This window comes from Mercenaria mercenaria, chromosome 18 (genome assembly GCF_021730395.1).
Source record: "Mercenaria mercenaria strain notata chromosome 18, MADL_Memer_1, whole genome shotgun sequence".
Taxonomy (NCBI): Eukaryota; Metazoa; Mollusca; class Bivalvia; order Venerida; family Veneridae; genus Mercenaria; species Mercenaria mercenaria.
The window spans coordinates 61,315,839-61,328,647 of record NC_069378.1 but is presented as its reverse complement, the minus strand read 5'-3'; the positions used below and the strand labels follow the sequence as shown (position 1 = coordinate 61,328,647).

Genomic DNA, 12,809 nt, shown 5'->3' with positions numbered 1-12,809 from the left:
TTATTAAACGGCAGTCATGTTCCTTTTCTGGTTATGAGCGATACTTAACCTAGATAGCCCAAGTGCCAAAACAGGCTTGGGCTAAAACCCACGTAAGATACGTCATTGTCGTTTACTTGGTTGTTCATTACAAACATAAATGCTTGTTATTTAATTCATTTGATCATTTAACACCTCGGCGTTAATGATCGACACAATGAAAATGACGCCAAATATGACGTCACTTATTACAGCGGTCCAATAACCGGTTATTGCACGTTTTCGGTTGTTGGCCCGGGTTACAGGATTCTATTTTATGCAAGTCTGTCACTTTTTATAGTAAGATATATAAGAATGCAATTCATTATGAAAACTGTTAGTCGACAATACGTTGCATGCATTACCTCTATCACTGCCTTCTTGTACCCGGTCTTTCCAATTCTAAACCCAGCGTTTTCATGGTAGCATATTCCCATGGACCCTACTGTCCAGATAGCTATTAGCTCATTACAACCATTAATCGTGTTCATAAAGCACTGATACGGCGAAAGGTGACTTGGCTCGATCTTTGCTGAAAGAAAAATCAATTTATTTAAAGGCTAACAATGTTCTTCTGAATAAAAGGCTGATCACTATCAAATAGAATGTAAGCCTCCGCTGGTCTAGTCACAAGTAGTCCAAATATAAATAGTACTAATCTTTTTTCCTTTCATAGTGCATTTTCTCGACAGCAACGTGCTTACTTTTACCCTACCGTGTTTTCAGTATGTATCACTTTGCTTTCTATTGAAATCGGCATGTTCCTATCGCTTGCTGGGTAAAAATGGCGGCGTAAGAATTTAATGTATCGAAAAAGAGAAATTGAAAGAAGCGAAAAGTAGTAAATTCAGCGGGTTGTATTTACCGAACTGTAGTTTTCTTATATAAAAGTAAACACCCCCTTTTCTTTTTTGTTTCTGTAAAGTAGCGATCTAGTTCTTTATGGGAATATAAGTCTCTGAAAATCTGATATGCTAGAAAATGTCGAAAAACCGTTATGAAGTAAGTGGATTTTATATGAAATAAAGAAGAGCTGGATTTAGTGGTGTTCAGCCTAAAACAAGCAGCACATGTAATGTGATACAGTTGAGACTGCACACATAAATTGCATAAAGTTCCATGCATCTCTTCTCTTGTGTGATAGTTTGCTATTTACTGTAAATTTTCGGCCAGCAGGCTAGCCAATTTTGTTAAACAGTGACATTATGAGAAGAATGCAATGACATTCTACGCATTATAACACTTTGAGAATAATGACAAGAAAAAATAACAATGTCGAAAACGACATGCAATAATGCGACGCCAATAAGACTCGAAAACACTGCACGTGTCGCAGGTGTGAAATTGTATAGAAGTATACATTGTACACTTCATATTGCCCAAAAGTCAAACACAGAACCCACTTTAAAACGAAATGATTTGTCGCCTGGTTATTTGTCCGAAAAAAAGATTATTGAGCCGCAGGTTGATGTGCAGACTATTGACTAGCAACGTTACTAATGCCCAGTCATAGTGTTACGTTTTGGCCGCCACGTATAGCTACGTTGGGAAACGTGGTTACAACGTGAGCCAACGTAGACCAACTTGGCTGAAACATGATAAAACGTAACAAAACATGAACTGGAAATTTTAACTTCGGACATGTTCAAACTTCGCTGCCTTCAACTCGGCAACAACCTGGCGAAAACTGGGTACAACGTAATAAAAACGTAACAGAATGTGAACATAGCGCGTCCAGACGGTTGATATTGCTTCGGTAATAGTGTCACGTTATGGCCGCCAGTACAGCTACATTTATAATTTAGGTCAGTCAGCCAGCCAATGCGAGACGAGTTTTAGCTGCACGTGGTGTTGCTGCGTGGCGGCAGCGAGGCATAACGAAACACAGCGTAGAACAACGTGGCGACAACGAGGCGAATGCGTGGTGGCAGCAAGGCATAACCCAACTTTGATATTCTCAATCGTGTCACAACGGAACGACGAGGCAACAGCGTGGCTATCACATGGCTAGCGCGTGGCGACAACTTGGCACATCGCGGCACCCAGTTGAAATTTTCTAAACGTGGTTGTCAGAAACGGGGCACAGCGGCGCGGCCAAAACGTGACACTATGGCTTGGGCATATCGATCAGTCATGCCATAAAAACAATAGTCCAGATGTTTCAATACGGAATCAGGAAAAATACATTTTTCATACCATAGTCAGAACAACCGTAGATAAGTGCATGATGCATAACATTAATATTGTCAATTAAAGGTTCGCTGGCTACTAAATGATAGTCCTTGTCAGATGGAAGGTCTAAAACCTGGCACATGTACGTCATCTCTTCAACCGGAACAGAGGATGTTGTAAGGCTTACGTTGAAGGGAAATGTATCTGAAATCAAAAAGCATAATAGAAGAGAGGAACTATAATGCGGACAGATAACGCAAATCTTGTTGAATTTTTTTAACTTCTAGTTTCTGAGAATTATTAAGGCCGCCACATATGTATATTTTAAACCGGAAGTCATGTGGTTACGTCATTTTTCCCGATAACCTGAAAAAAACTGGATCCGGAAAAATGACAACAGGTATGTTAAATGATTTAAAGCATTTATTTTCTCGTAGACTCTAATCTTAGCAAGAGAGATGCCATCCAGTTTATGACACATGTCTCCTGGAAATGCTTGATAGAATAATAAAAGAAGTCCACAATCATCATTACCAACTTTTAGTAACATCGGTCTTTTGGAAAATCGATAAATTTGCCTATATAAACAAAGAAGGAAAAAAATACTTAAACTTCAATAGAAAAAGTTCTATTTGGAAATCAAAAATTCGATACCCCACAAATTAAAGTTTAATTTGTTCCGGATATTGTGAATATTTTTTTATAAAAATATTTTAATATTTGGTTGGTCCTTTTTGACTTTAAATAGACCCACCTCAGTTCATATAGACTCTGTAGGAAACGGATCAAAAAACTGACTTTTTCAAATATAACAGATAAAATGAGATAATTTCCGCAAAAAAATCAAAAATTTGATACCCCTAAAAATGTAGTAAAATTATCCAATTTTCGTTTTGTGTAATTTGTTTTGAATTTTATAATGGTTTGTTTGGTCCTTTTTGCATTTTAGTGTGTACAGTGAACATTTCTTAAAAAATTCGGCATTTTCCGCCGTTATCCGTAAGTACTCGGGAGCTGTTACGGAAAATATTGTCGTCTGCCAGTCTGACTTTGGCGGTATAAATTGTTATAGCTCAAAGCCTATAAATTGTAGGCAACTTCACACTGACAAAAAAGATCGTAATTAGAGAATTTAGATCTAAAACAAATTAATTGTTGAACTCAGAAACGCCGAAACTTAGATCCGCTGTCGTTTAAAATAACGCTATGGAGGATTTAGTCTTCAATTCGCAATTAAATATACAAATGCTTTTAATTTTCATCTCAAAATGTACTTAAAGCAACTAATTCTCATGTGTTTCCGTAAAATATAGTCTGTCAGTAATTGAGTTTCAACACATTCTTAAGAAATATAACGATGAATAATTTATTACTTTCCAGAATTATTTTTTGCGATCTGGAGACTTTTTTATTGCCGTGGCGGTCCGGGTCCGATCTCCGACGCGGTCATCTTTTTTTCTTCATATGGGATTTTTTAATAATTTTTAAACAAAAAAAAAACAAAAAAAAAAAGAAAAAAAAAAAAGAAAAAAAAAAACAAAAAAAAAAGAAAAGAAAAATCATTTTCTATTATTCATAATATGACCAAACTTTAATTTGAAAGATAGCCTTGATGAACTGATAATTCTGCTTCTTTCCGAACCTTCTTTGTTTATATTATTCTGTATTCTTAAATTAATGCATGTTTTTGTTTTGGTACATTGTTTAATCATTCGTTTTAAAAACTTGCGATATCTATTATTTGACTATATTGTAACAAATATCTTAAAATTACCCTTTGACTTTTATTGTGTATTACAATACATTTGTATTGCTTAGGGGTAAACAATATCCGGCCAGTGTTGTTTCAAGGCGGGTCATAAAAGATATGTTACTCCACTTACTATAAGTGAGAGATATTTTTATTGTTTTATGGTTTTTGCGTTGTAATATATGTTTTTCACTTTCTTCTGTCTTTATATAGTCTTTTCTCTTTCTTTCAGGACATTTGTTTTACGATTTTTACCCTTATTTCATGAATCGTATGACAGTAGGAAGAATCAATACAAATTTAGAATTCACATCGTTATCAGAGTTCTTGCGTAAATATTTACTGAGTAAAGAACCTGGCCCAAATTTCACGAAAAAACTTAAGTTATTACTTAGTTAAGTCTGCTATTCTAACGGTGACTTTATGCCAGAAAAAATAATCCGAAATGGAAGTCTCTATAATATGAGCATGCCCATTTTGTACTGATGTTGTATACCAAGTTCCATTTCATTTGGATGTAGTTTGTAGACGTTGAGTATATGAAATGCTCTGTTGCAGTTGTAGTATTCAAAGTACAAAACAGGGCCGTATCTCCAAAAATAATAACCAGATATATGTGTCCCAAAAATATGCTCATGATCCCTTCAAGATGATGATGTATGCCAAGTTTTATTTTAATTGGATGGGAACTGTAGGAGAAGCTGAGTACACGGAAAGTGTGACGGACGGACGGACTGATAGGCAGACAGTTCAAACATTATATTCTTCCCGGGACTTCGACACCGGGTGGGTGGCATAAGGTCCGCTTGTTTAAAACAACCAAACACAAGGTCGAACTGTTATGTAATAGTGTTGAAAAGAAAGAGAGTTTAATCAAATCCAATTATGCATTGTAGAATCCTTTCGTTCGAACAAGGATATTAATCTTAATATACGACAATTAAATGATAAAAGACGTTGTAAAAAATAGTTGTAGTATACTGATTATTTTATTCAAGAAAAAAAGAGCTAAAATTTATAAATGAATGAAAACTGAATGAACGGCATTATTGTGAACTGATAACCCAAAACAAATACATTGTAGTACAACAGCGGCAGTGCTCCCCTACTTTCTTTGCAATATAAATCCGGATTTCTTTGTTTACATTTGCCATGTTTACTTAATTTCAGTTATAGCGTGTCACTTATATTTTTAAGTCGTTAAAAATTTGACGATTCTTTACTTTTATTAAAGAACATTTAGCGTAAGAGTGGTAACCATATTTGCTTTTAAATGTGAATGTTTGATTATTATTGAAAATGGATGGCAGTACAGAGCACTAGGGAATCTTGAATGTTATATACACACAGAATAGTTTATACAAAAATATATTTAACAAGAAATATCTTTAAAAATGATGGTCGGCGAATTGTAATAAGGAAAGAAGTTTATGAATTTTTCATCTAACATTCATCTTTCATGTAACATTTTTCAAATTGCAAAACTAAACACCGCACTTTATTAATTTAAATGGTTCTCTTTTAATTTTTCACAAAGGTTTCGTAGGGTTGCAATTTTGTTTCGTTTATCCTTAGACGAATAATTACAGCAAAGGGGTCAAATGTCCCAGCTGAACAAAGTTGGCTGCGGGCCAGTAGTTAGAAACATGATGTTTTTGAGCCCTATTTAACCTAATTTAACGTTCAATCCCCGGTCCGAACCAACTAACGCCGGACAATTTAAAATCCGCAGGTTTTAACTTTACTTTCGTTTTCACGTATTTTCGGAAAACCCGGCTATAAATAACTGATATATTTACTTTACTTTTTTATTATTTTCGGACCTTTATAAAGCTTATAAATAACTGACATATTTCCTTCACTTTCGTTTTATCGTATTATCTGAAAATGTTATATGGGATTTATGTGGGGATTTATGTGTGGATTTACGTGATATTTTCTGAAAAATGGTCGTATTTTGCAACCAAACCAAATCAAATTAAACCCACCAAAACCATTTTTTTTTGCTGACTTATAATACATACAACGTGAACAAAAAAGGGGAAAACGTTTAAAATTTAAAAGGGACTTTTAAAAAACCATTTCGCCATATTTTTCAAGTTTTAAAGCGGATCTTTGAGGGATCTCATTCACTAATTTTAAAATTTTTTTTTGGTTTCTTAATTTATTTTTACCTGCTTATATTATGTAATTCTTAGATTGTGTTTCTTTTTAGGGAAAAAAATACAACGGAAACCCGGGTTAAAAGTTTTTGAGGGAAAAAAAAAAACCCATGTAAAAGATAATTAAAAAGAAGATTTTGTATCCCACGAATGGATAAAAACATTCATTTAAAAAGGATTCCAAAAATTGGTTAAAACCCTGTAACCCAACCCAAAGCGACAAAAAAAGGAGAAACTTTAAAAGAAAGCAAAAAGAAGAATTACAAATCTTCGGACAAGAGGAGGTTTTAAAAAATTTTTAATGGGGATATTTCAAGCAAAGACAAATTTATGAAACCCCCCCCCCCCTTAAAAAATTTAGACAAGCGTTTTTAAAAAAAAAAGGGAAAATATTGTTTTTGTACACATCGATTGGTTTTATTATTAAAAATTTAAGATAAAGTTTCCCCAAAGGGTTGTAATTTTGGGACTTTTTTTTTCATCCAGAGATTTACATTACACAGTTTCCCTTTCCTTTTCGAAACCGGGCTTATTTTATAAATTAATTGAAAAACAAAAGGGAATTTTTTGAATTTGGCTTTAAACCCGGGAAATTTTAATCAAAAATAAAAATTTTAATCAAAGGGAAAAATTTACAAGTTAAATTTGGGGTAAAAAAACACCCTTTCCCAACAGTAGAAATCTTTTAAAAGGTTTTTCCAAGAAAAAATTTTTCCTTTTAAATCTAAAAGTAACGTTTACACTTTTAACCGCCATCACTTCCTTTTCAATTATTTTTAAATTAGTGGAACTTCCATGTACAATGTTCACTTTTATTTATAGTAATTTTAAACACTGTAAACGCACTCATTCCGGGTTCTTTTTTTTTTTTTAATATCTTCTTTATTTATGAAACCCGTTACAGGGTAACGCACGTCATTCCGTATACGCTTTTGGGGGAGTAGTATGGGAATATAACGTGTATGAAAATTTTTGTTATTTTTAAAAAATATTACGCTTTTTTTTTTTTAAAAAAAATTTTAATAATTTTAAAATTTTTTTAACTCATTTTATTAAAAAAATTTAAAATTTTTGTTAAATTTTTTTCCTTTGTTTGTTAATTTTTTTTAGAATTTTATAAAATAAATCATAAAACGGTATTTTATCTTGTAACTTTTTTAATGAAAATTTAAACAATAAACCACAAGGGGTTACTTGTTTTGTTTTGATATTGATGCTGTTATATTTAAACCCCCCGGGTTTTTTAATTACTTTTTTTCGGCGGAGGAAGCCCAAAATAAAAACAAAGTACATATTATTTAAGTAAAAAACCCAATGTTTCCCCGCCCCAACAGAGCCCATTTTAAATTGATTTTCCCCACCCGCCTTTGCTTCTGATTTTAAAAAATTTTAATAAATTATTTCTACAAAAAACACCCCTAAATTTTTAATTTTTAATTGTTTTACCATTGTTAAATTTTAAAAATTTAGAATTTTTGGGGTTATAATTTTTATTTTTTTTTTTTCCCTATGGGAAATTTCGTCTGAAAGGGGTCTTCTTTTAGAATCAATCTGTACCCCAAACCCTTTTGGGTTTCCCCGGGGGAATTTTTAAAATTTCCCAAACCCTGCCCAAATGCCCCCTTTACCATTTAAACCCAAAGATTAATCAAAGGTATTCCTGACAAACCCAGCCGCTCCCCGGGGAAACCCCCTCTGTTTTTTTTTTTTTTGGGGTTAATTAATCACTCCAGACCCCCTACTAGTTGCTTTTTTTGATTGGTGTAGTTTATGGTGAAATCATTTTTTCTCTTATCATTAGCTACTAAAATTTCATCCATTTCCAAGTATTTTCAAACCCCAGTACTGGCTAGCCCCGGAAGGGTCCAAAGCCTAGAGGGCTAATATTTTTGGAACCTATTTTCGCGGGCCTTGGAAAAAGGGGTTTTTCCAAAAAAAAAAGCCAAAGTCCTAAAAATCCACCATTTTGACCTTGCGGACATTCATTTTGTTTTTGGAAATTTTTAATTTCAAATCCTCTTATTTGAAACCCCGTTTTTTTAAATTTGATTAATTTGTGTTTTTGTTAATGGTAAAGGGAAGTTTCCATGTAATTTTTCATTTTTTTTAATCTAAAAGTTGTGGAATTTTTTTAATAAGCTTGTGCAAAATTTTTTTTTTTGTATCTTTTTGGGTTTAAAAATTTTATATTAAAAAATTTGATGTCATTTTATATTTTTTTATTTTTTAATTTTATTTAAAAAATAAAAATTTCATTTCCAATAGTTTTTTTTAAAACTTTTTCCTCATATAATAAAATTTGGGCGTAAATACGATTTTTTAAAGCGGGAAGTGTATTAATTTAATTTTTAAATGTAATTGCTTGGGGGTTTCCCCCCTGTGGTTATTTCCCTTTTTATTTTAAAAAGAAAAATGAACAAACCCAAATAAACTTTTAAAGGGTTTGATTTTTTTTAAAAAGATTCCCATTAGTTTATTATTTTGTTTAATAAAAAATTTTATTACATCATCATTATTCTTGTTACTTGTGTTTTCGGTTTTTTTGGATAAAAAAACCACCATTACCAAATTCAAGACGAAAGAGCCTAAAAGCAAGACTATATCTGCTGAAATCAATTTTAAAATTTATCTAAAAAATGGGATTCTTTTTTGTGAAATTAAACTTTTAAGGTCGTTGTAAAAAAAAACAAATACATTTTGGGGGGTTTTTTTTTTAAAACCACCCGGGTTTTTCTAAAAGTTTTTTTTTAATCTGTTGTTATCGTTGTTTTGCTCACAGTTCCAAAGGTTTTTGCCATTTTGCTTTTGTATTCTTTCAAAAATAAAATTAAGCCCAAAATTATTAAAAAAAAAAACGGGGAAACCCCATAAAATTAATTTTTTTCCCAATTACCCTACCTGGGTCTCCCCCCAGCTCAAAAAAATTAATTATCTCATCCTTTAAAAAGTTTTTGGCTGTTATTTAAAAGGGAATTGGAGGAAAAATTTTTATTTTCTAACCCTGAAAAAATGAATGTTATTTAAGGAAATTTAAAGCTTTTTCCCTCATTCCCACCTTCGTTAATACCTTTCTTTTAAAAACCCAACCCCCAAAATTAAAATCCAGCTTGACCAAAAAACGGCTCTCAAAACCCAGTAGTTCAAAATAGATAAATTCATTTTTTCCAGTTTTTTTTAAAAAGCCCCCAAAAAATTAAACCCAAAACTCTTTACTTAAAAACCCCTTAAAAATTTTTAAAAATCATAAAAACTTTTTTTTCATTTTTTTTTCCCACTAAATAGACCAAAAGGCTGATTTTAATTAAAGAAATTTGATCTCCCCCACCCTAATTTTCCCTTTAGAAAAGCTTATTTACTTTAAAACTTCCTTCAAAATAAGCTTTAAAACCCAAATAAATTGAGTTCCAAATCATTTTGAAATAAAATATCCTTTTTTTTTTTGTTGCAAAAATTTATTTCCCAAAGGGACGTTTAAATCTGTTTTAAAATTGAAAGGATTTAAAAATTCATATTTTAAAAGTTTCCCCTTTTTTGTTTTTTTTCTAAACATGTATTTTAATTATTATTATTTTATTTTATTAAGTAAAAATTTGTTTTTTTTAAAAAATTTAAAAATTTTTAGTTTTTTTTAAAATTTTAAAACTTTATTTTTAAAATCAATCTTTTAAATTTATTTCCGTGCCCCAGTTTGGAAAATTTTCCTATTTATTCTCATAGAAAAATCCTCCTCCTCCTTATTTTTTTTATTATTATTTTTACTGTTTTTTCTTTTCTTGAAATTCCCCTTGCAAAAAAATTACCAATTTGCCGGGGGGCGGGGTTTTTTTTTAAAATTTTTAAAATTTTTTTTAAATTTACGCAAAATTTTTTAAATTTTTTCCCAACCTTTTTTTTTCCCCACTTTCTAGTGCGGTTTTTTTCCGCTTTTTTCCAGAGTTTTTTTTTCCAGCTGTGCTAATTGAAGAGGGACTGAATTTGAAAGCAATTTCTTTTTTTTAAGGGTTTTAAAAGATCCCTTTCCTTTGTATGATTTTTTTTCCTGGTGAGCAAAACCAAAATAAATTATTCCTTTATTTTTATCAAAAACTTTTTTGTACTTTAATCAAAAAAAAATTTATTTTTTTTAAAATTTTTTTTAAAAAAGTTTTTTTTTCCCTTTTAAATTAAATTTTCCCTTTTAAAATTATTTTAAAATTGTTTAAACCCCTCTTTAATATTCCTTATTCTACCAAAAAATTTTAAATTATATTCTAATTGAATTTTTTAATATTTAAACCAAAACCCAACTCTTGGGGTTTTTTTTTTTAAAGGGAATAAGCTCTTTTTAAAATCTGCATTTATTTAAACAGTTAAATATATCACAAAAATTTTCCCATAAAAAGTGAATTACAAAAAATCCCCCCTAAAATGAAAATTTGTTTCCCGGATTATTTTATATTTGGTTTTGTAGTTTCCCCATTCGTTTTTTTTTAAAAATTTTTTCTCCCCCAAACCCAAAGAAAAGTATAAAAATTTTGGATTTTTCTAAACCCAAAAAAAATTATTTTAATTGAAATCAAACTTAAAAAACTCTTAAATCAAATTCCAAACTTTTGGGAGTGGCCCTGGCCCCCCTGTCCCCTGCGGCAAAAAAGGTCTGATTTAAATTCAAATTCATAACCCCCATTATTAAATTAAAATTTTTTCCAAAATTTAATTATTAATATCTGTGTAACTTAAAAACCCAATTTGTAAATATGTCTTTTTCCCAAACCCTTACCATTATTAAAAAACGAATTTTTTTAAATTATAATTTCATCACAAAATTTTATGCCAAGTGGTCATAGTTTTAAATACTACCCCCCCAAACAAATAAGTTTTTTTTTACTAAAATTAAAGAACAAAAATTTGGGATTTTTAAAAATCACTCGGGAAATTTTTGTTATTATTTTTAAATGTTTCAAAAATTTTAATACTTTTTTTTGGGTTCCATTTATTTTTTAAAAAAACAAAATTTTTAAATTTTTAAAAATTAAAATCTAAATTAAAGAAAAATAATTTTTATAAAACTTTTCATTTTTCTTTTGGTAAGATGAATTCTTTTTTAAAATAGTTTATCAATTATGTAATCCTTATTTTTTAGTTTTTTCATTATTATTTAAACCCTTAATTAAACCCAACAAATTAACTCCAACTCATTCCCCAATTCTTTTGGTTTAAACCGGACAAACTTTCCCAAAACCTTTGCCCCCTTAATTATTTTTTTAAATTCATAGACTTTTATTGATAGGAAAACCCTGACTTTTCTTTTAAACTTTTTAAATTTTTTTTGGGAATTAATTGAATGTTTTTTTTTTATTGTTATTTTTTTTAAAAAAATCAAAAAAATCATTCTCTACTTCAGTATTAATTTTTTTTTCCCGGGTTTTCTTTGTTTCCTTTTAAAATTTAAAATTTGTTTTGCCCATAAAGTTTTTAAAAAAGTTAATTTTTTATATTACCATATTTCCATTTGGTAAAAACTTTTTTGGGGTTATAATATTTTTTCCCTTTTCCCAATTTTTCCCTTGAGTAAGAGTATCTTTGAGTATTTTTCTTTTTTTTTTTAAAAAATTTTTCCGATTTGGCTAAAATTTAAATTTTTTTTGGTTTCCCGATCAAAACCTTTTTTTGGTTTTTTCTTTCTAGTTTTAAAAACCGAATCATTACCCCAATTTTTTTTTATATCCCTCTGATGCCTTTTTCTTGATATTTTCTTTTTCTTCCCCTAGTCTTTTTTTCTTTTGGATCTTTGTTTGCTGTAAAAAAAATTCAAACCTTCTTGGGGGGTTTTTATTTTTTTTTACCCAAAAATTTACTAAATCTTTTTTTTTTTTATTTAATATCTCGGATCAAATGAAAATTTTTGTTTGATTTTCTTCTGATTCTTCAGGAAATTTTTGGAATTTCTTGTCTCACCCCCCATGGGTCCTTATCCATATAAAAAACCCACCGTTTTCGGGGAGCCCATGTAATTGGTTTTTTAAATGCTGTGGAAAACCTTAAATATTTTTTGTTTTTTAATTAACTTTAATTTCATCACCTATTTACTCAAATTTGTTGTTTTTTTGCGGGGTAAGTTTTTAAACTGATTGAAAATTTAAAGTTCTTTTTGACTTTCTATTCCTTCGTTTTGGGTTTAAAAAATTTTCAGATAAAAGTCCCGTTTTGTAGCTTTTTTAAATTTTTTTTCCTTCATTATTTTTCCCCTAAGAGCTTCACTTTTGGCCCAAACTAAGTTTTTTCTTTTCTTTTTTAAATTAAATTTTTGATTGCATTTATATAAAAACCTAAGATAATGAAAAATAGGAAGAAATGTAAAAATGTAAGATATTGTAAGAAAGGGTTTTAAAAATTTATAAAGGGAAAATTTTTTGGGATACAAAAAGTGAAAATCGAAAAACTTTTAAATTTTTTAACCTTTTTTGCCAAAATTCATTTTTTTAGAATTTTAAATTTGGATTTTTGGAAACGGAAAAACAAATCTTTAATGCAATACTTCAAAAACCCTCTTAAAATATTTGAAAATTTACCTTATGCTAAAACTTGAACATTAAAAAAATTAAGTTTTTTTTTAATTTTTAAACTTTTAAATGGAATTGCAAAAAAAAAATAAAAAAAATCCAATGAAATCCCTTGGGAATATTTCGGCTGATTAAAAACCCAAATTCCCCCTTTGTGAAAATTTG

General features: G+C 30.0%; 1 protein-coding gene across 1 annotated transcript in view; it reads right to left on the bottom strand.

Moving 5' to 3' along the window:
• LOC123538670 (DBH-like monooxygenase protein 1) overlaps window positions 1-12,809 on the bottom strand; it is a 36,399-nt gene that overhangs the window by 10,483 nt on the left and 13,107 nt on the right. The window contains exons 3-4 of the mRNA XM_045322955.2: window positions 2,215-2,394; window positions 384-550 (exon numbers count right to left, since the gene is read on the bottom strand). Of these exons, the coding sequence (XP_045178890.2) occupies window positions 384-550; window positions 2,215-2,394 (347 nt within the window). The remainder of the gene's footprint in view (window positions 1-383; window positions 551-2,214; window positions 2,395-12,809) is intronic.